This window comes from Panulirus ornatus, chromosome 40 (assembly GCF_036320965.1).
Source record: "Panulirus ornatus isolate Po-2019 chromosome 40, ASM3632096v1, whole genome shotgun sequence".
Lineage (NCBI taxonomy): Eukaryota > Metazoa > Arthropoda > Malacostraca > Decapoda > Palinuridae > Panulirus > Panulirus ornatus.
In genome coordinates, this window is record NC_092263.1 from 9,530,830 (window position 1) to 9,557,352 (window position 26,523).

Here is a 26,523-nt window from a genome sequence, read left to right on the forward strand (position 1 = left end):
TGTCGTCGCTGCCACCTACTATGTCGTCGTCGCTGCCATCTACTATGTCGTCGCTGCCACCTACTATGTCGTCGCTGCCACCTACTATGTCGTCGCTGCCGCCAACTGCTATGATGTCGCCGTCGCCCACCATATTGTACGTGGAGGTTGAGAGCAACGTTTTCGACAACTTCCTCTTGCTCCTGCAGCGTTCCTTCAGCCAAGCCGACGCCTACTTGACCCTCCCTGTCGCCGGCCTGTGTAAGTGTGGCCCCGCTAACTTGTGGTAGAGTGTGGCCCAGCCAACTTGTGTGAAGTGTGGCCCAGCCAACTTGTGTGAAGTGTGACCCACCCATCCTGTGGTAAGTGTGGCCCACCCATCCTGTGGTAAGTGTGGCCCATCCATCCTGTGGTAAGTGTGGCCCATCCATCCTGTGGTAAGTGTGGCCCACCCATCCTGTGGTAAGTGCAGCCCATCCATCCTGTGGTAAAGTGTGGCCCATCCATCCTGTGGTAAGTGTGGCTCACCCACCCTGTGGTAAGTGTGGCCTCGCCAACTAGTGGTAAGTGTGGCCCACCCATCCTGTGGTAAAGTGTGGCCCATCTATCCTGTGGTAAAGTGTGGCCCACCCATCCTGTGGTAAGTGTGGCCCACGATCTTGTGCAAGTGTGGCCCCTCAACCCTGTGCAAGTGTGGCCCCTCAACCCGGTGTAAGTGTGGCCCCTCAACCCTGTGTAAGTGTGCCCCCCCCCCTCATTGCTCATGTAGTAACTATGGCCTACGGCCAATATCAGGCACAGTTTCAGACCAATGGCCTATAACCCCCATCACCCCGTGTCAGGTTTAGGTGAATTTCAGGCCAATGGCCTACAACCCCATCCCCCCGTGTCAGGTTATAGACTGTGTGTGTGTGTCTGTATTCCAGGCCAGTGTCGGAGTCTGTGTTGGTCTGACCCGCGGTGCCACGGGGCCATGCTGGTGTCAGGAGGGACCTCCCCTGACACCCACTGGTGTCACCTGACCTCCTCCCACGTTGACAACCTCATACTCACTGACAACAACCTGGCCAAGATCTACCTCCCCCAGGGTAAGTCCCTCCCAGGCGTATAATGTTCCCCCTCCCCCAGTTACAACTCCTCCCCCATAGATTACAATAAGTCCTCCCCGGCTCCCCCAGGTGTAACTTAATATCACTTGTTGTATAATAATAACTGAATGGTACAGTGGTGTTTCCCCCCGGGTACACACAGAGTCGCTAGGGTACACGTACCTAGGGCGTGAGGGCGGTGCGGTGTACCTGTGCCCCGAGGTACAGCGGACTTTCTCCCAGGCCAAGGACTACTGCGCCAACCTGGGCTTCCAACTGGCCATCGTCAAGACGGAAAGGGAGTTTAACGTTACCATGAAAGTGGCTAATATAGACGGTACGTTTCTCTCTCTCTCTCTCTCTCTCTCTCAATCTGCCTAAATATCCCTGTATATGTACAGCATTTTCAGCTCCTTCAAGTTGGTCCGTCCCAATGTGAGATTAAATGCAGTCATGTTTGATTCATTCAACACAACTCGTAGAGCTGCGCTTTCAAATTAATTATTTCGCCCAACTTTGGTCAAAATTGCGCTTCATTTATTTTTTGTGTTCAGGGCACATTTGACTACTACGTCGCGCGCTCATAGCAGAGACGTATTTCACAATCTGGACGATCACATTCACACAAATAAGACATCCTCACTCAATCCAGCATCAAATTTAATTGATCAAGGGGAGACTAATCACACTTATCAATTAGGCTGATCTTAATTATATTGGGATGACTGGTGCGAATGCGACCATTGGACCCTAAGGATGCCAGACGTACAATAACATCCATCGTGCTCGTGCAGGGACGGAGCTCATAGTGACGTGGTGAAGGACAATGGCCAATTGGTCTGGGGAGACGGGACTCCCTTCTCCGAAACCTTCCCCGCCGACCACCTGCAAGTCATCACCAAGGGCGCCTCGAACTTCTACATGATCGCCCCGCAGAAGAACGAACTCCTCACCGTCTTGAACACCAAAGCCAAGAGGTTCCTGTGCCAGGGACTCCTGTCATGAACCACTTGGTTGCCTGGAGCCATATTTAACCCCACCGTGACCCGAGAGACATGAGTGTGAGGCTATCTGGACCCAACACCACCACACATACACCACAGGGCTGACCATGCACTATAATTAGAGGCTGAGAGACCTGCATTAGGGAGGAGAGAAAGGACAATGTCTTCAATTTGCATTACGTTTAACAGTCATAAGATAACACCACCAGAGTAGCCAGTATTTAATGACAAGCTGCTTGTTAGATGGGAAATGAAATGAGTAGTTAGAGTACATAGATGGTGGATGGCTGGTACCTAGCCCAGGTTTGAGAAGATGGCACCCCACGAGCGTAGTAAACGTTTTCTATAAATGACGCATCTAAACTCGTTGTTAAATGACTTCATGGCGTAATAAGTTTGGTGGTTACTCTAAACTAGCGCTTAGTGAGGCAAACTACTAATTCGTAGGCATCCTCGAACACACACACACACACACTAATAGGTAATTAAAAAAGCGTGTAAGAACGTACAGTACAATCTATCACAGTTTGTACTGCTTTGCCCACCTAAATGTTATAATGAACTACTGCATATCCACATACCCTGTAGCTTAGATATTTCTCTATGCATAAAACTAACACTAGTTGTGTGTCAATACAGTTTGCGTGATGTTTGTGATCATTGTTTACTATTACTTTTGAGTTCAAGAGCCATGCCTTTGGATCTGCTTGAGGTATATACGGGAAAAGTTAATAATAATAAAAAAACTTGGCATGACCGTCCAAACGGGTACCCTACACGTCAGGCGTTTGTTATATATATTATATATATATATATATATATATATATATATATATATATATATATATATATATATTCTTTTCTTTTAAACTATTCGCCATTTCCCGCGTTAGCGAGGTAGCGTTAAGAACAGAGGACTGGGCCTTTTTTGGAATATCCTCACCTGGCCCCACTCTGTTCCTTCTTTTGGAAAATTAAAAAAAAAAACGAAAGGGGAGGATTTCCAGCCCCCCGCTCCCTCCCCTTTTAGTCGCCTTCTACGACACGCAGGGAATACGTGGGAAGTATTCTTAATCCCCTATCCCCAGGGATAATATATATATATATATATATATATATATATATATATATATATATATATATTATATATATATAATATATATATATCATTTATTATACTTGTCGCCGTCTCCCGCGTTAGCGAGGTAGCGCAAGGACACAGACGAAAGAATGGCCCAACCCACCCACATTCACATGTATATACATACACGTCCACACACGCACATATACAAACCCATACATCTCAACGTATACATACATATACACACACAGACATATACATATATACACATGTACATAATTCATAGTCTGCCCTTATTTATTCCCGACGCCACCCCGCCATATATATATTATATATATATATATATATATTATATATATATATATATATATATATATATATATATATATATATATATATATATATTACACACACACACGCGCGCCCGAGCTGTTTTCTAATGGTAGAATGTTGACCCACACTTTTAACCTGAATAGGTGATTAGCTTTGGCCATGTGAGAGTCGGTAGCATTTTCCTTCATTTATGTTGGTCACGAACAGTTGTGTGAGGCTCCAACTGATCATATAGAAGGCAGGATCGATGACTTCTTGGTGGAGTAGCTATTCAGAAATATAAGTAAATAAATGGCAACACTCACTTATGGTGCACTTATCACAAAAGCCACTTGATACTGATGGCGTTCACGACATGCCACTCTCACTCATCCACACATGCCGGCGGTACAGCACATGAGCGGTACAGAGGGAGCTGTAGCAATATGGTACATGGCTGAGTCACAGGAGAACACAATAAGATCAGAATACCTCTGCTGTATGGTATACACAAACTCATTGTCAGTGCATAGTGTGGTACATCGGTAGGTTCACATAATATAGTACATATTTTGGTCATAATGTAATGTACATATTATATCAGCATTAGGCACACAACAGATGGTACATAATGTTAGCCTAAGGTACACATAATGTAAGGTATAGTATACCTTAAAAAGTACAGTTACAGTGTGGTACACATATTATCAGCACAAGGATCACTTGAGTCAGTTCAAGGAAATGTACTCTTAAAATATAGTACACACTCATCTTCCCCATACTCATTTAACTTTTACTCATGTTATCTTATGAATCAATAATGCTCTAGGCATGAGTACTGAATCATGTGCTCACAGTATTTACGTACTCATGTAACTTCAGTCGTTTCTCTTACGCAAATAATCTTTATTCAAAAATCAAAATGGTCTCTTACATTTTTTCACTTATGAACACTTGTGGTCACCTATACATTTACTTATTTTACTCACATACTCATAATTTGTGCAGAAAAAGTATTAACCATCGATTACTCACATTTATAACCTACTAGTCACTTATACACACACAATACTTACTGACTGATTACATCATTGGTCAACATCTCATGTCACTCATAACTCACCATAGTTACTCAAACACTCAAAAAAGCCACCTCTGCAAACGCTCATACCTGTACACACAAGTTGGCCACCCAGAAGAGAATCATTAATTGCCTACCAGAACCACCACTTAGAGATGTACACATTGATAAAGCTCACTCATCATACCATTCATGAGTCATCACTCATAAAACATTTAATGGTTATTCAGACTCTCATTGTTACCCATGATATGAACTGGCAAATTATTATGGTCACTCATTCACAAGGGTCTGGTCTCCAAACTCCCCTCTTTTGGATTTCCTTCGTCACTCTTATATCTAACTTTCTTTGTGGATTAGTCTCGCACTCTATCCCTATCAATCAGGGCTCTTGTCCTGTTAAGTATCCTATTCCTCCATTTTATCAATGATTCTCTTTTCAGTTGATAACCAAATGCACTTACATGCTGCTTTCTCCATTTTATCAATGATTCCCTTTTCAGTTGACAACCAAATGCACTTACATGCTGAGGACTTAACACTGCATTCCTCCATTTCCTTGAGGTGTACTCCATCTCCTCTTGTGATTTATTTCTCATCACAAATACTTTTCATAAACAGAGATATGGTTAGGATTTCCCAGTGGGACAAGCAACCCAAGGTCAATGCTTCTAATTCCCATTTTCTTCTCATTTCTCTTCCTAACATTCCTTTTGACTTTTCTATCTCGTTTGATGGCTCTGGAATGTTCCCACACAACACTATAAATATACAGTGCTTGGTATTACAAAAACATTTAATCTGCCTTACAAACACCACATTACACAAATTGCAAAGTCAGCATCTAAGAAACTGTAGAATTCTGGTCGTGATAAAAATTCTTCACAGTAAAGCTGTTCCATCTTTTCAAAGGGTTGGTTTGTCCTTTAAAAGAGAGGTACTCTCATATCTGGAGAGGTTTTAGCTCTACATTCATATCTGAACTCTAGAATCATGTCCAAATCAATCTGACTTATCAACTCTCCCAGTCTCACTTCAAAACTTAAGTTGCTTCTCCTATACTAAAGGGTTGATACTCTTTTTCCACTTCTGTAGACATTACTTTGGCTTCTTCTCCCAGGAACTTGCTACTTGTGTGCCCCCACCATTTTTTGGATAACTTAGTGCTCAATGACAATCAAGAATGGTTTAAAGAAGCGTTTGTTCTTTCCCCACACTGCTACACTTTGGAACTCTTTTACCTTGTCATGTCTGTCTTAACAACTATGACCTCCTACTCTTAAAAGGCTAATTTTCTTCTCTTCTAAACACTTGCATTAATTTGTCTCATCTCTTCATATTTCTGTTTCTTTAGCCCTTTTTCTCTAATTCAAGGCCAGCTTTTGACGAAGACTTTTGTCTGTGTGGAGCCCATGGCATTTAAAAAATTCATTGGTTGGTCATATATTTACATTCAATCATACATTCAAAATTGGTTATGCATATACTCACAATGGCAGTTCATTAGGCATCAAAAACAGTCACGAATACATATATGTGATAGTTGCAAAAAGCATACTCAAGAGTTTATTCACAGACACATATGCACACACCTTCCAATCTCACCTGTGGCATCCCAAGACACAGAGAAGCCCTTATACTTTATCAACCTACATGAAATCTTGACGGATGTACTTGCTCGACTGAAGGGCATCAATGACCCTGCCTGTGTGTCATGATTCACAAAAGCTTTCCCAACTACAATGCCCTTTCAGAACACTCTAAAACAGCCAACAGAGCTAAACCACCACCAGCTAAACCAGGATTATGATTTTGGACACCAACCTTGTTTCCATGTCCTATCCCCTCAGGTTGTCCAAGTCCACCAAGCCCTAGGACAGTCTGGGTTGTACAGTCCACCAGGTTCATAGATAACAAATCAAGCTGAAAGGAATATAGTAGTACAGTACTATTGTACATACTATTATAAAATTTTTGAATTACCATCTCTATACTCTTCTTTCATTCAAGATGAACTCCCTCCACCTAAAGTTTGGAACATCAATACAACTTTCGGTCATCCAGATTCACCCATGCCTCCTCCACCTGTTCTCATTTATCCACTACACAGCAGGAACTAGTAGAAAGGATGCAGAAAATGGCAGGCAAAATTATCCTTAATCACTCTTACGCTACCATCAAAGAGGCTTTCAATACAATGAACCTCTATCACCTCAAACTCATTTGTATGTTCTGGATGAAGCTACCCTTCCATCATCACCACTGCCTTCAGCCACCAGAGATCCCTCATCCCTGAGTTGCATCTCAGCAACACAAATGCATCAAACCCATTGGAGCTCATGAAGACTACTGTACTAGTATTCCCAAACTAACCAACATGAACATCATCACAATTAATAGTTTATCATCCTTCAACTTGTGTGACGTTTTACACTAATTTTCTTTGCATGTTTTGAATGTTTGGTAGCATTTAACCCAAGCATTAATCATTTTTATCACACACACACAAAACGATTTGGTAGATGTATATAAGGGTTAGAATACAAAGAAGTAGGTGTGTGAGATGGCATGAAATGAAAAGCTACAGAAGGGGGCTTAATATGAATGTCATTAAATGAAATGTGATCAGGTTTCAAAAAGGAGATTCACCTGTTCACTGTATTATTTACCTTTTGGCTGGTTCTCGGAAAGAGTCAGTTATCCATCCAAAACTTCTAAACTATCTAAATTACCTTTATTGCTTTATCAACACTGAAAGTTTTATTTTCTATATTTTGCATTATCATTCCTCAAAAACCATGTTAGACAATTAAAAATAATGTTATGAATAACAGACTAAGATCTTAGTCAGTTAACCAAAATTTAAAAGTATCTAAATGTCCTTATATATTACTTTTCAACATTGGGAGAAATTGCATTTTTTATATCTGGCATTAATATGCCTTAAATTCCTATTAGATAACAAATAATTATTTCAATTGGTTGAAAAGTACTCAACACATGGAACAAACATATATAACCAAGTTAATAAAGGGCCTGAATCACATAACTTGTATGTAGACACAATAGGTATACTGATTGTGAAACTCACCTAAAGAGCATTCAAGTTAACTCAAAACAAGAAGTGTTACTGGCCACATCCACCAAGTGATCAGTAAAACCTGGGATAGCACACATCTGTCAGCAAGGGCACACGTGGTGGTTGTCTGAAGGTCATGGAGATGTTCCTGAATGACACAGTAGAGAAATGTTCTTTGATAGCCATGTAATAAAGTCAAACCTTGCAGTCACACATCAAGTGTCTGATTAATAATGTTTTGATAGCCATGTAATAAAGTCAAACTTTGCAGTCACACATCAAGTGTCTGATTAATAATGTATTTTCATAACCAATTTTCCTTTCTCATTATGGTTTTTCAGAGCTTCTGCTATACCATTATTCGCTAATATTTCCATGAGCAAATGAGCCTTTATTTGTCTGTTCCTGGCACTACCTTGCTAACACAGGAAACAGTAATCAAGTATTACATCACACTGCTAAGTCACAGGAGTATAACTCCAAGTACTTCACTTTTTTATAAATTAGTATCCTTACTTTATGTCAGCTTACTTGTACTCCTCTATATCTTTCATGTGTGGGATGGGTGAAGGAATGGCTTGTGTTATAGACTGAGGTATTTGTCTCGCAAAAATTTAATATAATGGTAGGAAACTCTGCACCACACCTGTGGCATGGAACAGTGAAAGGAATAATTGGTCATTTTCATGTATTGAACTAATGGCCTACTTATTTTACACTGGAAAAAGAAAATAAATGCAAAAGGAATAAGATTTTTATTAACAAATATGGAATAAGTCTTTATTGCATGATCGACTTCATATCCAGTTTTAAAAGAAATCAGCACTTTTGGTATGAAGACATTTCAATTTAGCACAGAGAACATATCAACATTAGCTTCCACTTACTGTTTAACATCAAGTATGAAAGACTAGCTCACACATTTTATGTTTCAAAGGAAACAGATTCAGAAAAGTATAATCTACATACATCTATATAAAATCTGTAAATATAAAATCTCAGTAAAAAATTATCTGTAGTAGAAAGTCTCTCTATATACTATTCGTTGTAGAACAGAGTCTCAGTGAACAAGCAATGCAGCAAAAAACAATAAACATAACCAATGTATGAACTTATACAAGTATAAAAGTACATCCAAATTTCAGTAATTTTTCCTATGCTGATTAGCAAACACGTCAACTTTGTTAATTCTAAAAGTACAGAAAAAATGTCTCTTACATTTACTTCCCTACTAAACATATGTGTAAAAATGAAATCTGAACTCTCTATCAGCTTATACATATATGATTTTTAATATATGTCATATGATGTGAACTTGAATGGAGGGACAACATCTAAAATGTTTGATCATTCCTTGGTACCGTAATGGTTTTACGAGACGAGGAAATGACATATGTGTGAAAGTAGTGAAAAGAAGTGAATTTGGAAAAGAAACCAGTGTGCAGAAAGACAAAGAGAGGGTGAGAGGCATGTATGGGAGAAAATGAATAAATTAATGTGGTCAAGGTAAACCATGGAATGGTCAGTGGGGCTTGTCTGTGGATGGTGGGCTATAGTTTCATCATACTGTACATGATGGAAATGTGGATGTGTGCAAATGAAGCCATTGTTTACTTCCTCCTGATACCACTTGACAATGACAGGAAGAATTTAGGCATAAAAAGTCTTAAGAAAAAATGCAACCCTTACAATGTGTGCAAAACTTGATATGGAACATGGAAGACCTTCGGATAAAACACAAGATACTTGCAATGGAAAAGCATGGAAAATGAATCTATTCTATCTACTGGTAGTTATCACAAAATAAACCAACGCATCTAAACCCTATGATTCGTAGAATTAATGCTAACAAATAATAAGCCCGACCAATATATGATTTGGAGAGTTATATTCAAGTGAGGTTATCAGTAAATTATTTTACCAATTTACATACTAAGAGAACAACTCTTTTTATTCAAGAGTAAAGATTTTCCCATGAAAACATTTAAATTTTGGATTTATCCATTCATTTTACTGAATCTAGACAGGGCAGATATATTACTGGTCTAGCAAGAGCAAGCAAAAATAAATGTTTTTGTTTAGAAACATTTTGTCTGAAATTACCAGTGTCCCAAGAGGACAAAGTTTTTACCTGAAAAGGTACCTTTTCTTACCTACAAAGAAATAAGTTTTAATGGAGCCACATTTCTTCTCTTACTGGCAAAGCTACCAAAAAATTAGTATCAGAAAATGATTCTTGAAGGACTACAAATGGCTCTGTGTACTTTATATTCAGTAAAAGCTACCTTAAAAAATGGCATGAAAAACTAGAAGTATATTCTATGAATCTAGAGCTTTAAAAGTAATTTGGTTGTAACTCCAACACGTAAGAAACCCACTCCAAACTTTCAAGTATTCGTCAACTGAACATTTGCATCATAACTAGTTAATGATATCATTTGCATAACTAAAAATATCATTCGATATAAGATAAGAAACTAAAGAATCCAAATGGCTATATACTGGAGAAAACACGATTACATGGACCCCAAACCTTGACATCTATGACACATGACTTATGAATTATCAAATGAATTATAAGATTTCATTAACTCTGAAACAAAACACAAAATCAAGCAAAAGCTTTTAACCAGGGAACTGTCTCAAGTTCTCGCTCTTCCAGTGAAGAAATTTGAAACATATGCTATCAGCAATTAATTAGGAAGCATAACACTGAATTTATGATTTCAATTTGATGAGAATATACACTCAAAGATGAGGAATCCTTATGAGGAAAATATACTGAGATTCCTAACATCAGCTTTCTGTGATAAAGAAACCTACCTTAAATGGATCCAACAACCAAAGAATTCCTTTACTAAAACTTGTGGCACAGCATCCAGTCTAGCAAAATCAGTGGACCCTATCAGAGTCTGCTTGCTAAGTTAATGACTTGACCAGTAGAATGAATGAAGAAAAGAAGTCCCATTTAATGCAATCCATTGGACCTAGAACTTGATGCTTAGTCCTCAGTTTCATGAATTCACATATCCAATACCAAGAAGTACATACACAAGTTGCAATATGTGCTTTTGAAAATCTATCCAATAATTCCACTCCAAAGCCTGTAAGGTGGGTTATATGCATACAGCCTCTCAGTTCAATCATAAACCTTCTAAACCCGTGTCCAGAGTTCTAAAGTGAAAAAGAATTTGTGCTAATACAAGCACTTTTTCTTTTCTACTTCTCTGTGCACTTAGTCGAATCACCAAAGAATCTGCAAGAGCAGGTTTTCTCATATATCCATTTTTTTAAATTTATTTATCACTTGTTTAAAATATTGGAAAAATCATGGAGAACTTGCACCATTGTTGGTCTTTTTTTCTTGGATTCAGTACAGAGTTCAGCTAGAGCAAAAAGCTGTGAGGCAACATCCATGTCCCAAGCACCAGCTTTGGCATCCAGCAACTCTCCAACCTCAGCTTCGCTCTCCTGTATGTGGGATAACTGAAAGGGCCAAAATCATTAATGTCATAACAAAGTACTTTTGATTTTCAAAGACTTCCCTCTGTGATGTGACAGTTTGTGAGCTGAATGAACTGAAGCCGTAATATGCTGGGCAAGGTTCCTATAAACAATCTTACAAAATGAAACACTGCAATCAACGAAGGTCAACTGATACCTAACAACAGGTGACACTCAATCAACAACTACCATTCTAACTCAACCAATGGTAGCTCACTCGAATATCAGAAGATATTTAAACTTACTATCATTACTCCATTCCTATGTTGATGGAGTTTATCAAGAACACATTCCTATGAACATCACTTACACACATACGTCTTCAAGTCATGTCCAGTATGTTAATATGAAACATGGACTTCCACACTCAGAAAAGTGCTTCTCCCATTTTCACTTTACATACTAACCTGACTGACCCAGTGAGAACATTTCCAATCACACCACCCCAATACACAAAATGCTTCCATTGCATCCATCTCTCATTTTTTCAACTAACATCTTCATATGAACACCACACTCACTAAACAAAATTCTTTCAATACATCTATCAAATTCTTCCATGGTCTACTTCTCTTACCTTCTACCATACAATATTGCTTTATATCTTCTCGATAAACCAATTGTCAACCATACATTCTGCATGATCAAACCATTACCCATCCTCCAAATGCCTTTCAAATGACTTCTTCACATCAAATAGCCTTATCATGTCTTCATTCCATCTACACCATATTACACAAGTTATCCATCTCTGCTGCTTTTGCTTTTCACCTTACCTAACCCATATTCATTTGGGTTTCAAATCCATACACCAGATGAGGGAGAAGTATTCCTGGATGCAAGCTTCTAACATATTTTAGGCTTAGATTTTATACATTCACCAGAACTTTCATTGTCCCCTGAGGGAGGTTTTCTCCCTGGCATGATCACTTCCCACTACCATCAATATACTAAACTTTTTCCTGAATATTTGCATGCATCCACAACTTTTACTTCACACTGTAGAATACTTTTCATTCTGATCAATCATACTTTTCACAATCTGGCATATCTTTTTTCTTTAAATTCTCATTCACTCTCAGCATCCCCTTTCACATACATCATACTATTAAACTCTCTAACACAGCATCATCCGCATATGACAACTGCAGTAACTTCCATTCTGCTTCTTCATGGATAATTATCATGCTACAATCACCCTACCGTGCACATCCTTAAAACATCATGTCCATCAAAACATTAAATAATCGAGGCAACATCTGGTAACTTTGATGCACTTCGACATTTATTTTAAACCACCCACTCATACCACTCTACTCACTCATGCACTACTTTCAGTATAAAAGCTCTTTATCAGCATTCAGAAGTCTTTCATGTACATCATTTAAGGTCAAACTCCCAGAAGTTGTCTCCTATTAACTAACATACTCCATACAATTTCTAAATCCATAAATGCTGTATTCAACAAGTAGAATCCATTTTGCCATTCCTTCTAGCTCACACAATGTCACAATTCAGAGAGGAGGATAAAAAAGGTTCAGATCATGTGAAAAGAATTAGGATGAGTGCCTCATATTTTGTATGTAAGCAATCCTGACATTACTTCAATACAGAAAATACAACGGACCTTTATCACAACCTAATTCTGCTTTCATAAACCATGTTACCCTAATAAAATTCTTTACACTTTCTTGTCTTATGAAAGGCAAAATTCATGCTTCAGTGTTTTAACTCTCAAATGGCAGCCCACATCAAATGATAGGGTCTTTACCCTCTGGCTCTGCCATGAATTATGAATAAAATCATAATACATTTATTTGCCTTCTCATCACAAAACATGCCTTGTTACAAAACAGTTTGCACATCCCATGTGGTATGCTGACCCTCCCTCAACCAGGAAATGGTGTTTCCCAGACAATGGCTAACATGCTTCTAAGGTGGCAATGTACCAGCAGAGTGGTCCACTAGACAAGACATGAAATGTGATAAGCCAATAGTGGCAAAACTTCTAGTGTTAATATTCTAAATTCCCAGCAGATGTATGGTTCCATTTCTTATCCATGGACATCACTAGCAACCAGAGGTGGTAATAGGGTTGCTGTAACACTGGGCAAAAAGGTCAATTGGCACTCCTTAGAGGCCTGGTTTCATTTTTCTTAATTCCCATGAAAGTAAAAAGAAAGTATCGTTATCCAATACTGAGAATATGAATTATAGAAATTAATCAAAATCACACATATATTGATAAAAAAATTTTTTTTGCATGGCCTGTAAAGTGCTGGGTTTAATTCAGCTGTTTGGTTTGCCTTCCCTTAAGGCCACCAATGTAGCAGCCTAACATCACAGATGGAAAATATATCATGCATCAGTCACCCATACGTTGTCAAACAGAGTGTTATGGCATCGCCGGGCAGAAAGCCAAAATCATACAGCAAATATGGTAATCAATTTCATAATAAAAAACAATTTCCTGCCAAAATCATACAGCAAATATGGTAATCAATTTTATAATAAAAAACAATATCTCTTGTATTGAATGATAAGTGTAGGATGTGTAAAATCATGGATAGAAAGAAAATCATATAAAAAGGAATGTGGTTCACAGTATGAAGAAAGAAACTGCACCAAGAAAAAACCCACAATCACTGTAAGGAGCATCCATATTACCAGCAAGGGACCTACCCCATCACCTCGATACCCTTCCACACCAACAAAAGGGAAAGCATACTACTTTTCGGGGTATTTTCTTCAATAACATATAATAGATATTTTGTACGATTTCTCTTTTACCATACATTAGGTAAGTCATTCCAGATGTAAGTCCCTGTTGCAGGGTTAATAATTTCAAAACAGTATTATCAATTGCTATATATATAAGACAGATTTTAATACTAAAGGGAGAGAAACTAAACTACATGCCAAAATCAGCTGTCCAAACATGAGGAGCAAGCATACACAAGAGTCTAATATAAAATAGAAGAGTGATGCAAATAGTAAATGTGTATCTATCTATGAGCTTCACACATGCTTGGGGTAGGGCAGGTGCACTGCTGCCCGAAAACAATGAAACTAAAATGCATAATTACCAGGTCACATCCCTCCCGTTCTTCGTCGTAGGATGGGAGGCCTGTCAGCAGCTCCAGAAGAACCTGGAAAGTAACAGTCTTATTAACAAATAATTCAGTGGAGAAAAATGATTTTCCATAATGCACATTTTTATCCTTATATGCATTTGATTCACACAAAATAATTGTTGTTGTAGCCCTGGGTAAAAGTCAATTGGCACTCCTTAGAGACCTTTTTTGATCTTAATTACCATGAAACTACAATTAAAGCACCTTGGTTATGAAATGAACTCCCAGATCCTAAATTCTGTTCTAGGTTCTCAGATTACTCTAGGTTCCATGGAATTTCATTTACAAAATGAGCACCTCACCTCAATCAGAATGAAATACTGGATGAAGTGAGAAGCCATTTTCTGTTGTGTTAAATACCTAGCCTGCCCACAGATGGGATTATGATCACACTAGAGACTGAACTCACAAAAAAGGGAAGAAAAAATATGCCTCAATATCATTCAAAAAGTGGAAACAACCTCAAGAAAAATACATTCAGAAAACTGCATTTCAACATACAAAATAACAGGGAAACATAAGGGAATAAAAGTTCCTAAGTAATAGCACAGATGGTGTGGAAACTACAGACATGGAAACTAGAACAGTAGGAACTAACTCTCTTACCCACTGTTCCCTAACAAATTAAAAATACATTCAGAAAAAGCATTACACAATAGCGAGAGAGTGTTTGTGAGTGAATGAGGCCTTTTCTTCATCTGTTCCTGGTGCTACACCCCTAAAACAGGAAATGGCAAACAAGTATAAAAGAGGAAAGAAACAAAAATAAGAGGTACAAAAGTAGAGGGTAGTGATCATTATAAGCTTAAGAAAAAAAATCAGCACCCCAAAGACATACAAAGAGCATAAAAGGGGAGCAAGGAATGAGTTCAAATTGCTTATATGACAAGCTTACAGGTAAGTATTCATGATGTGACAACAGATGGGCTGTGGTGAACAGAAAGACATGCATGGTGATCCTGTCTGAAGGGGCAGATGGTGTTCACAGTGTATTACAGAGATTATATTGAAGTATCATTCCAAAGACAGCGGGTATCTCTCGTAGCCCAAGTTCACTGAATAAGTTCTGTTAAGTAGGATGGCTCATGATCTTTCATGCTTAAGCTGAATAAGTCAAATTATGCAAAATCAAAAGAGATATTCTGAAATGTATGAGACTTTTGCTAACAGGCTTATATTTTTTCCCCTATTTGTTCTTACAGTGTCTGAATTTTCTCATGACGTGTGTCTACTAAACTGAAAAAATATTTTTTTCTCTTTCTGGCAGACAAATCTTACAATTCCAAAGCTGAATGTATCCATTTTAACAGATATGTCGCCTCTAAATGCTTCAGGAGCCATGTAGGCTGATGTGCCAAACACAGTCGTTGTCTTGATCAATGTCCTTGTGTTAGTTCCAGTGCCCCCAAGATGGACAAGTCCAAAGTCACCAACCTGGAAATATAAGAAACGTTTTGATTCAGTACAATTTCTTTTTTTGTCATGGCATATACAATGGGAATACAACATTGTCAAGAACTTACATCTGAGGAGTTTACACATCAACTGGCATTTTTTAAAGTCTTAGACTAAGTAAAAGACAGTGAAGAACAAAAACTCTGCCTAATTTGAGTCATGACAACAACAAAAACCCATCAAGATTAACATTCCCTTTTTGTGCTAGATAATTAAACAGGGTACCTGCAATGGGGAAATTTTTTTATAAACTGAAATGATCATCTTTTACAATATATAAAATTTGCAATATAACGAAGGATAAATGAATTTTGTACAGAAAACCTCTTATCATAACCACAGCCATAATAAACATACTGAGGAAAAGGTATCACCATGTAAAATACAAGATAACTGAAGGTGGGATATAGAAAAAGATAAAAGGTACAACCAGGCATAATGAGCAACTCATTAGCCTATTATTGTGACAGAGACAACTTTTAAAGATAAAAAAAGGACTTTTGATGCATATTTTGTAAAAGCAGATAAATTACTGTACCTGCTTGGATATTGTGAAATCCAGACAGCTAATGAAAACAGAACACCATAACTTAATATCAGTAAAAAGAATTAGTGATGTGACTAAGTTTGCCTACAAGGGTTATAACATTAATGAATCACAACCCAAAGCACTAAGAAATCTAAAAATAAGAATATCATCTAGATTATTCACTGTGATTTTCTAATAACTTAAGCTACTTAAAAATGATGGAGTGCTGTTAAACTAGGCTCACATCTGCATATGAAGTGTGGAAGAGGACAGGCAGAGTTCAATGGTCAGTTTGCATCACATCTATCCAAGGAAGTTCTTATCTACAAATAAGGACATCAATAATATGTCTGCCTTTCTCTAATAATGACACTGAAATCACTTAAAAGGAATGAATTTTCTTATTCACATTTCCTCAGGGTTAGAAGGATTGACTCATTCAAGTAAAAGGGAACTTCTCCCAAAGATCAAGTGAGATAAGTCTTCATATTAACAAATGGATTAAATTTAAACACTCCTTTCATAAAAAATACACTATCATATAAATTCAGCTCTTTCACTGAGTAATTCCTCAAAAGTCACCCTCACCACTGTACGATAGAATATTTTTTGCTATGGAATACACGTGTCATAACTGAATGAAGCAAACCAAAAACGTAGCATATTACCTCTACTTCAGTGTGGGAGGTTGTGAAGTGGACAAGGGAGGGTCTGGGTTGGCAGCATCGATACTGCTCACCCATGTTATTACCCAGTACTGTATACAATGATTATGGTTTCTATAAGCAAGATTTTATACTACATACACCTAATTACATTTACACACTTTATGTTTTTTCAGATATAATTTCACACTTCCTTTCATATCATTTACATTTTTTTAACATATATGGTTTTCATATGTTAAGTGCATTTTCTTATTTACATATCACTTACAGAGGAAGACATTAATTCATTATCAAAAGGGATATGATCTAATTTCAATCAAAAATATAAACACTATATGCACCAATTTTTTTTCTGTTATTCTAGACATGACTACATGAATAAGTGCTCTCTCTCTCTCTCTCTCTGACAATCTGTGGGTGACTGAGATATGTGGTAGTTTTCCCAGCCATGGAGGTTGGCTGTTAGTGACATTTATGAATAATTGGTGGAAGTAAACATCAGATGGGATTTTAAAATGTGACGTGGAAAAGTAGTATCATAATTTGTCACATGATGTCTGGAGCAATGAAAGGATTAACTCATATCTAGCCTCTGTAAACACTGTGCTAGAGTTGCCCTCTGCCAGTGGGCTGTTAAGGGTAAGGCATTAAAGGCTAAGAAGTGGCACTGTAGTCCACTAGTTGTGGAGACTCTATTGCCATGGCCACCCCCTTGAAGGAGTTCCATTTGGAACTAGTGTTAAGAGATATACATAAAATAGATAGATGTATTTACAAAAAAAAGTATCGACTGATTCAAGTCTTTTCACAAAGGATGTTAGGCAAAATCCATCACTGATTCACTTGCAGAACAATACAGAAACCATTAATGATGGCAGCCAACATACGAATAATCTTAGTGACTAGTATTGTGAAAAGATTAGGCAAAAGTCCAGGAACCCTGGGTTACAGCAAGTCTTACCAAATTAACTGACCTTGGGAGTAAAATCTTTGTCCAACAAAATGTTGGCACTCTTTATATCCCGATGAACCAGTGGTCGCTCTTGGTAGGTGTGGAGATGGACAATGCCACGTGCAGCTCCTTCGCCTATCTGTATACGAGTTTGCCAGCTAAGAGGTTCACTTCCAGCCTGTGGAAAATAATACAAGGGTAACAACATTCATCTTGCCTTGCCTGGCTCAAGAGCCAAAGCCACATCTAATGGTCTGTCTTTCAAAATGTTATTCTGATTTCAAGGCTGCCCAAATAGAAATCATATCAATATACTGCTGATGACACATATCAATATCATCTGCTGGACACTATAAGTATGGACTGAAAATCATATTACCTGAATGATCTTAAGATATGATGTATCTACCATTCTGTAATGGCCTATTCATACATGATGGTCAGGAGACTTACATGTGTGAGGCCTCCTTTTCTACCTTTACTTTTCTATGATTCATAAAGGGTTTTGGATTTTCCAGAACTACTCACATTTACTTCATCTTCAGTTAAGTTTGGTCTACATGTCCACTACTTTATTGCTGAGGAAATGCTTCCCTGTGTCCCTTCTGATACTCTTCTTGCCATGCTTCCTGTTATGTCCTCCCATCATGGGGTCTCTTCTACTCTAAAGACCTGTTCTTCATTATATAAGTGATTGTCATATTGCCCCTCATCATACTTTTTTCTAATGAGAACAGAATGAGCACTTCAGTCCCATCTTTATAACCCATTCCACTTATTTCTGGTTCCATAATTGTTTAATACCTTCAGACCCTTTACGGCAGCCTGAAACGACTCCAACTTCAGTGAAATAAGAACATAAGAACACCTGACACTAATCCTAATACAATTTACCTCCCTTACAATCCTCCCCAAAAGACGTTCTGGTGATAAAATCAGTGTGATGTCAATTCCTAGGCCCCTTTCACAACAGCACCCTTGTAATTTCTTTCCCTCAATTTAGTGTTCATTGTCTGGTCTGTTTATTCTCTTTCCCAACCTCAATACTCTACTGTATATTCCAAGACTGTATTTCATTAATAATTTTTGTGCACACAGCTGAATTCTGTTTTGTTTTCACAGTAACATTTTGCAAACCATGTTACTTCAAACGTTTCACCTTATCCTCTAATTAATCATGACAACTTATGGAGATTTTTTTTTGAATATCCAAAAATATCCTCCATACAAAATGTACCTTGGAAATTAGGAATGCTACAGTAAAAGGGATACATTTTCATTCTTAAGTGTGTCTAGTAAAGGGTACATTCAATTTAAGTATAAGATATTATATGTACATAAATTATCCAACTTCATATAAGTGAAGCTTGACTATGAAATGAAGCCATTATATCTTCAAAAAATTTACCACTGTTACTTGTGATGGGTGAAAAGACGGAGTTAAGTATATAACAAAAGGGAAGGGAAACACAAAAGTTTGCATATGTAAATGTTCAGCATAAATGTATAATTACTAAGAGAGGCCACTGTTAATGATGACGTGAACTCATCTCGTTACACAGAAAATGAATAAGACATTTCTATTTTTTGGCTAGAACTTTATGATGGTTGTGTCTCCATAAGGAGCTTGGTCTACAATCAATTTTCTAACATGAGTCATGACCTATAAAAGTATGGAACACACATTGCTACAAGAAGGACTCTTACAATCATGTTTGAACATATAACTACCTCTACTCTGGTTAATATAAGAGGTCATCTCAACTGTAAAATGAGCTTACTTACAAAACAAGCTAATCGGTCCTGGAGACTACCATTGGCCATGTATGCATACACGAGGCACCAATCAGGTCCATCACAAGAAAAGCCCTCAAGTGACAGCAAGTTTTCATGAATGCACCTAATAAACAATAATAAAGATCATCCATTAATTATTCAAATCATGACATCTAACCACCTTAAAATTAACCAATCTATCATTCTGAATAATTTTTCTGAACTAAAACCTAACAATTTTTCTGAACTAAAACCTAACAGTCAATTAATACAGGTACATCATTGATTTTCCAGACTCTTGGTTCCAAAGCCTTACCGGATCAACCCTTTTGCTGGACCAACCATGGTCACGTAATAATAATTCATCAACACACCTCTAACCCACTAACTATACATCTCCCATGTGTCTAAAGTAAACCATGGACTGCTAGAAATTTAAATTAAACAAATATTTGATGTTTGAACATCCTAAGATGGTAAGTCTGTCCTTAGATTGTTTGAATCATGTGGGGTCTTCTTTGTCTTCTGTTGTTAGTGTTTTCCTAGGTGTGCATCACCAGATTAATGCAGTTTCGTCTGCATTATACACCTGCTCAGGACTGAGGTGCGCGTCAGCTACAAGTTTCGCAAACTCATCAACATACTTGGCAGCTCATTCGTGGTTTGCTGACTGCTTTTCTCAGCACACTTTGTTCATGGAAATTCCATGACGCTTCTTGAATCTTTGAAGCTATTTTTCACTAGTCATGCTCATGTTGTCATTTAAGTTTTTTATGGAAAAGCTTTGCCTGGTCCATTATCATGCTACCTAACAAGTCCACTCCATCACTCTGGTGCTGTCAAAACCATTCCATCATCACTTGATCGTGCTCAGTACTCTTACCATCTTTCATAGTTTTTCTAATCATCATTTGCTTCTTGGAATCACTTTCTGCATAGAATTTCAATATTTTCTCCTTTATATCATAAACAGTTGATAAACCAATACTGTAGATGTCACACAGCTTATGCACCAAAACACCACGGTTCATTTTTTCAACAGTTCTACTTTATCTTGGATCAATATGGACTGCTGTTTACGTTTGACACCACGACTGACACTCTCATATGTCTCAGAAGTCATAGCTAGGGTTAAATTTAAGCAAAATAAGCTAAGGATCTCACAGAATTGCAGTATGACCACCAACAAGTGCAGTGTAAAGAATGTAAATAAGCATGCCCTACACACACAACACCATCTGTGGCCTCCTAGTAAACTAGTCTGGTGGCCGCGGTTTTTCAAATTCCCTCACATAATTTTGTCCGGACTAAAGGAGGTGCCGAACCATCAATTGCTGGAAAATCAGTGGTGTATCAAAATGTAAAACAAATTTTACACATAATTATACTGCTATATAAGTCAAACAAACACACACATTTAAAACAGGTGAACCTTAACACGAATGTTCCATTCTATTTTCATGAATTCAATTCCTGCTTGTAGTCTTCCTGTTCACTTATACACATCTTTAGTTTGTGTCCATAGCACTAAAAGCAAATGAGCTTCTAAACTGATGTATGCATCACTTAAATCTTGACATTACACAGTAAGATGATTCATGAGAGACTAACATCTCCATTCACAGGATATACAAATTCTATGTGAAACTTATTCCACTGCATAAGAGCAAAATGTTCGTCCTGAAGCAAGAAGCACCAATTCTTTCCTATTTGCAGAGCCTTATGAGCATCTGAGATGGCACTTGCTCAGGTGGGCTATTACACTACCTCAACTAATGTGCATCCACATGGATTCACAGTCTTTAAACATTCTTACATCTATGGGACTGGGAGAAGCTCTTTCACTAAGACCAAACAACCTACCTAATTGTATGATGTCATGGCACAATAGTAAGACTGCACCAATTGTCCAGCAATTCTCATCATTCACTGACCACATGAGTCTGTGCCTCAGGCCTGCTGTGGTCAGGTCTCAAAATGTTATTATTGGTTTTTTTGGAAAAAAGATGGAATCGAAGGATAGGAAAATACAAAGATGCCCAAAAGGGTCTGCCTATGGTAGAGAAATGGTTCGTCACTCTTAAAAGCCTACAGTTTTCACCTACAGATTAAGTCCAAGATATATAAGGATACTCCACACGATAGGGGTGATAAACAAGGCACTTTAAGAAAAATCTAACAAGAGCCTTAAAAAAGAAAGCTTACTCTTCACAAACTGGCCCTTGTCTTGGATCATACTCTAATACAAAGTTAATCCAGATCCACATTAGGGAGAATAACAAGTTCTAAGTATGGTTATAACTTAGTGCAAGTGTTCTCATGGGTTCCCATACTCCCTTTCATATTTTCAATGGTGCAGGCTTCTTACAAAAAGGCACAGCAGATGCAACTTATCTTACCTCAATTTCTTCTTGACAGAGATGAACCTCTGTGAACCTCCAAAGAATTTTACAAGAGGACAGGCACAACTACATTAGTGTCTGGCAGTCTTAGCTAAGTCACTAAATCCCGGAAGCAAGTAAAAATGAGAATGATCTTTAAAATTTTCAATGAAGGAAAAAGAAAAATCTACCTCCCAGCATTTCAAACTACAGTTGTGGCATCAAATCCAACTGATGCTTAAAAAAAAAGAAAATGGTGGAAGAACACTTCTCATCTCTCTTACGTTCATACAGCTATGTCCACAAGTGTGAAAATCATTTCTCTGGCATTCATACCAGATATATATCTAACCCCCAAACATCCACATACTACATGTGTCCACCTCTTTTTTTCACAGCCCACCTTTTCTACTACCCTGTTATTGTAATAGTGCGATGCTTTTCTTAATCCCCCCTTTTGAATTCATTATTCCAGATATCATAACCAACAGAATAAATGGTGTTTTGAATTCATTATTTCAGATAATATCATACCCAACAGAATACATGGTATGTGCACATCAAAATGATGGAAAAGTCCAAAGATAAATTTAGAATAATTCTCAGCATCACATAACTGTATTCATAGGCACCATCATAAACAACAGCATGCATCTCCAGTACACTGCAACGGGATATTACCTACCTTGACAGAACTTTAATCTCCGTTTGAAACTGTTCTTGGACCCTGATTTCCCCAGAGTTGAGCCTCTTGACAGCAACTTTTTTCTCCCATCCTGGTTGAAATAATTTTGCCAAGTACACTACACCAAATGCTCCCTCACCCAACTTATAGCCTCCCAAGTCCATGGGAACATCACAAAAGTTATTTGTAATTTTCTTCAAGAATGAGTAACTGAATTCTGTAAAGACTGAGCTCTCTAGATTCTGCAGAACCTGGGTATCAAGAGGTGGTGATTCTATAACTAGGACTTCTGTTGAAGTCATGTTTTCGGTGGCACCCATGACTTTTGTTCTGTCATTCATAATCTCTGCTCTGCTGACCACCAGGTCATTGTTACTCAGCTCACGTGTATCATAGGCTTCTGGGTTATCTTTAACTTCACATGTGTCTGCCTCATGGATAAAGCTAAGGTGAGTCTCAAGTCCCTCTTCTAGTGCCTTATCTAACTCGTCATCCACATTCTTGTCACCTTCTTGTCTTGGAAGGGCTTCTCCTGAAAAGATAGGGCACTTACATTAAAGTACTTTATGATGTTCTATTTCAGGCGATTTACAATGAGAATCTGAAGTCTCAGTGACCACTGGCAAAAATTACACTAAGTCCAAAGGTTATGGAGTTTTCCTAAAAGATACTCTTCACAAAATTGTTTCATTCTTTCTACTTTAACCTGAAGCTACACACCCTAGAAATTCTTGGACGTGCAATGCATCTGCTCCCCATGGCTAAACACACAACACTATGAACTTCAATTCATTGTAGAATTCTCCATTATATTCATTCAACTATAATAAGGAAGGCACATTTCTACTTAAGGATGCAGAGTGAACGTGACGTTTGACCTAGGCTGTCTTGATGAAACTGTATGAGGTGGCAATCATTACTCAAACTACCAACACATCACAACTCACTCCAAGTCCTCTGTACTTACAATGGACCAATGCATTCATAAATATAGTATGGAGACCCTTAACTTTGGGAGCCTTTATGAATGAGTTACAGTGCAAGTCAACAGCACTCTTTTGCTGTTGCTAACTTATAAGTATGAAGCTGCTGCTGTGCTGATCTGATGCAATGAGGAGATAAACATTCAAATGACCACTAATATACAGCAAAACTATTGCTAAGGTCTAGTTAGATAACATGAAGAAATAATCAAATATTCAAAAGCCATATGGGTTAGCTACTGCCACCTGCAAATCTTGAAAAGTTCATACACATACAGTCATTCTATGATTACAGAAAACATGGGCATAATCTATTGACATTTTTTGACATAGGACAAACAATTATTTCCACAAAATCTTATTCATCAGGTGATGTGAGCCTGGTATGCTACACAAATGATCAATGATGGTACCACTACTTGTGGCATAAGGGAACATCTTTTCTGAAATGGCTCTTTGATTAAGGAGTCTGAATCAAATAGATGTCAGAAGGAAGACAGTAATTTTTACTTAATTTCTAGATTTCCATTTTATCTTCTTGTATGATTATATCTCATACAGCAACACCAATCCTGATGCTGTTCTGGCTAAACTTCCAATTCTAAAGAAAAAGATCTTTTCAAAACTGTTGATCATGCAAAAACTGAAGGAGGCAAGGGTCATCTCAGTATAGCTGATACGATGTATGTGAAAGGAGAATGGGTCATCTCGGTATATCTGATACAGTGAATGATATGAGACAAAACTACAAAATCCTTCAGATATAAGAATAAAAAGATTATGATGGAATCTATCTAGTCTATATCTCTGATACCCGTTCCCTAAGGGAACTCCCTCAAGTCTGCATAAATGGTGAACACCAATGCAGCTTCTTAACCTTTAATGCTTCATACGTAACAGGCCATTGATGAAGGGTAACTCCAGCACAGTATCTTACGAGGCTCCTAGCGAGTGTTACTACCAACTAATTTTATCTAATGAGTCTCTCTAATGTTCCAACCTACTACTCCTATCTAATGCTCCCACTTAATGTTCCTACCTGCTATAGTCGCCTAATATTTCTCCCAAATGTTCCTACCTACCGGCCAAATGGTGGGGTTAGTGCACAGCACTCACCACAAGAAAATATAGTTATGAAAAAGAGTTAAGAGTTTGTGGACAATGCCAGCTGTCCACACGTGGGCAAAGCAGAAAGAAAAGACAGTTACCTGAGTTAGAAGGGTGTAACTAGACAACCATTCAAGTGCTGTCTCCCACTGCAGCCATCACTGTCGCTCCTTATATCCTGTAGGGCAGTACTGGTAATATACCTCTCTGGTCTGTGAAAGACTACCAGCTTTGGAAACTAAACTTTTGCACTCAGGAAAATTTTTTGAAGTGTTATGTGCTCCATTTAGCTTTTCAAGTGCTGTGGGCATATATGTATGTTTTACTGGGAGAGTGCTGAGGAGGTATACATGTGTTTAGATTTCTTAACCATGTCTGAATGGGCCCATGCTTCCAAAAGGCATCCCTAGATGCCACATGTCACCCACAAATCTAATTAGCCAATGGAAAAATCCTCACACCTCTCAGTTACCCATAGACTAAGAAGAAGGGAAGATCCCGGGAAGAGAACATTTTCATCCTGGCCAGCACTTAACTACTTCAGGAGAATTCCCACAACAGGTGCAGTTGCCCAGTGTGGATAAACCTTGCAACAGCTGTGGGCTAAATTTTCCTACCATAACATGATGGATCCCATGCTTCCTCTCCTGACTAGTAGAAAGTAAGGATGCGAGATGTAACCCCTAAATATAAAGAACATGCAAGAATACCACCAAGGATCAGTTACCCAGAGAAAATCATGGTGGGAATAGCACCTTATAAAACCCCCTCCATCTGGGCTGCCATCTTCCTAAGTAATGAAAACAATGGAAACAGCAAATAATCATACTTACACCTGTCAGGAGACCACAGAGTACATTTTGAAAATTTCATCTGAGGAAGACTGAATCTTCAATCACAATAAGTTAAACTCATTGGAGGATTACATACTGGTATTGCTGGGAGAGGCATGTGAAGATTTTAAGGTATTACCAGGATGTCAAGACACAAATTTCTATGAGGCACTTTCTAAATGATTGAGTTGTCTCACTGGTTTTTAATACTTGTTTTTGGTATTTCTCAGAAATTTGCTGTCCCAAAAGGAGAAAAGGATTAAGGATATAAAGATACTATGTAACACAGCAAATGAAATGGACTCTTTAATCTTGGCAATGACAGGTCTACACGAAAATCTCGTAAATGCTGTCCAGATTTCTTATAGAAGAGGAACCTCATAATTGACAGTAAAACTGAATAGTCTGTAGTAACTGTGGGCTTCCATCTGTGTTATGTAATGTTCCTGTGGCTAGCTATTACTACTATAACTCAATATCATCTTTAGTTACTGGGGTAATACACAAGAAAGGAAGGAATAATTAAATGTTGGGCACATAGACATCACCTGTAAGACAAGATGCAGTGTTGCCACATGAGATAATGAAGTAGGGTAAATGTTAGGCTATACTGTGTTAGCAGAACAATGTTAACAATAATACAGATAAAAACAGATTGCTTGGTCAATATTCATCAGTCTTCCAACCTTTTTCTTTTAAGTTCAGTCCTCCCACATCTATCTACACATATGTAAGTACAATAAGGTTTATACAATAACTGATAAAGTAGACAGAAAGTTCTCCAACAACAAATTCTCAAAAAACACAATCTGGAAAGGGAAATCTCTACATTCACTGTAGTAAAGAATAACAATTACTTTTGTGCAGGCAAAAAGAAGCCTTCAATAAGCTG

The 26,523-nt window shown here is 37.9% G+C and overlaps 2 protein-coding genes and 1 long non-coding RNA gene across 4 annotated transcripts in view; 1 reads left to right on the forward strand and 2 right to left on the reverse strand.

The window, feature by feature from the left end:
- The window catches only part of CAHbeta (carbonic anhydrase beta), a 35,733-nt gene extending 28,149 nt beyond the window's left edge, over positions 1-7,584 (reverse strand). Inside the window, exon 1 of the mRNA XM_071685444.1 lies at positions 6,370-7,584. The gene's annotated coding sequence lies outside the window, so the exon portion shown is untranslated. The remainder of the gene's footprint in view (positions 1-6,369) is intronic.
- Positions 753-2,847, forward strand: LOC139761529 (uncharacterized). Its single transcript, XR_011715534.1, has 3 exons — positions 753-1,067; positions 1,231-1,404; positions 1,862-2,847. It is a non-coding gene; the product is annotated as an uncharacterized lncRNA (long non-coding RNA).
- LOC139761353 (interleukin-1 receptor-associated kinase 4-like) overlaps positions 4,033-26,523 on the reverse strand; it is a 28,765-nt gene continuing 6,274 nt past the window's right edge. Inside the window, exons 4-10 of one of the 2 annotated variants that reach the window (XM_071685440.1) lie at positions 22,709-23,240; positions 19,652-19,766; positions 17,889-18,044; positions 15,541-15,696; positions 14,215-14,277; positions 7,637-7,772; positions 4,033-6,468 (exon numbers count right to left, since the gene is read on the reverse strand). In XM_071685440.1, the coding sequence (XP_071541541.1) occupies positions 7,653-7,772; positions 14,215-14,277; positions 15,541-15,696; positions 17,889-18,044; positions 19,652-19,766; positions 22,709-23,240 (1,142 nt within the window). In that variant the 3' untranslated portion in view covers positions 4,033-6,468; positions 7,637-7,652. Of the gene's footprint in view, positions 6,469-7,636; positions 7,773-8,364; positions 11,111-14,214; positions 14,278-15,540; positions 15,697-17,888; positions 18,045-19,651; positions 19,767-22,708; positions 23,241-26,523 lie in introns of those variants that run through there. The other variant, XM_071685438.1, reaches the window with a different exon arrangement.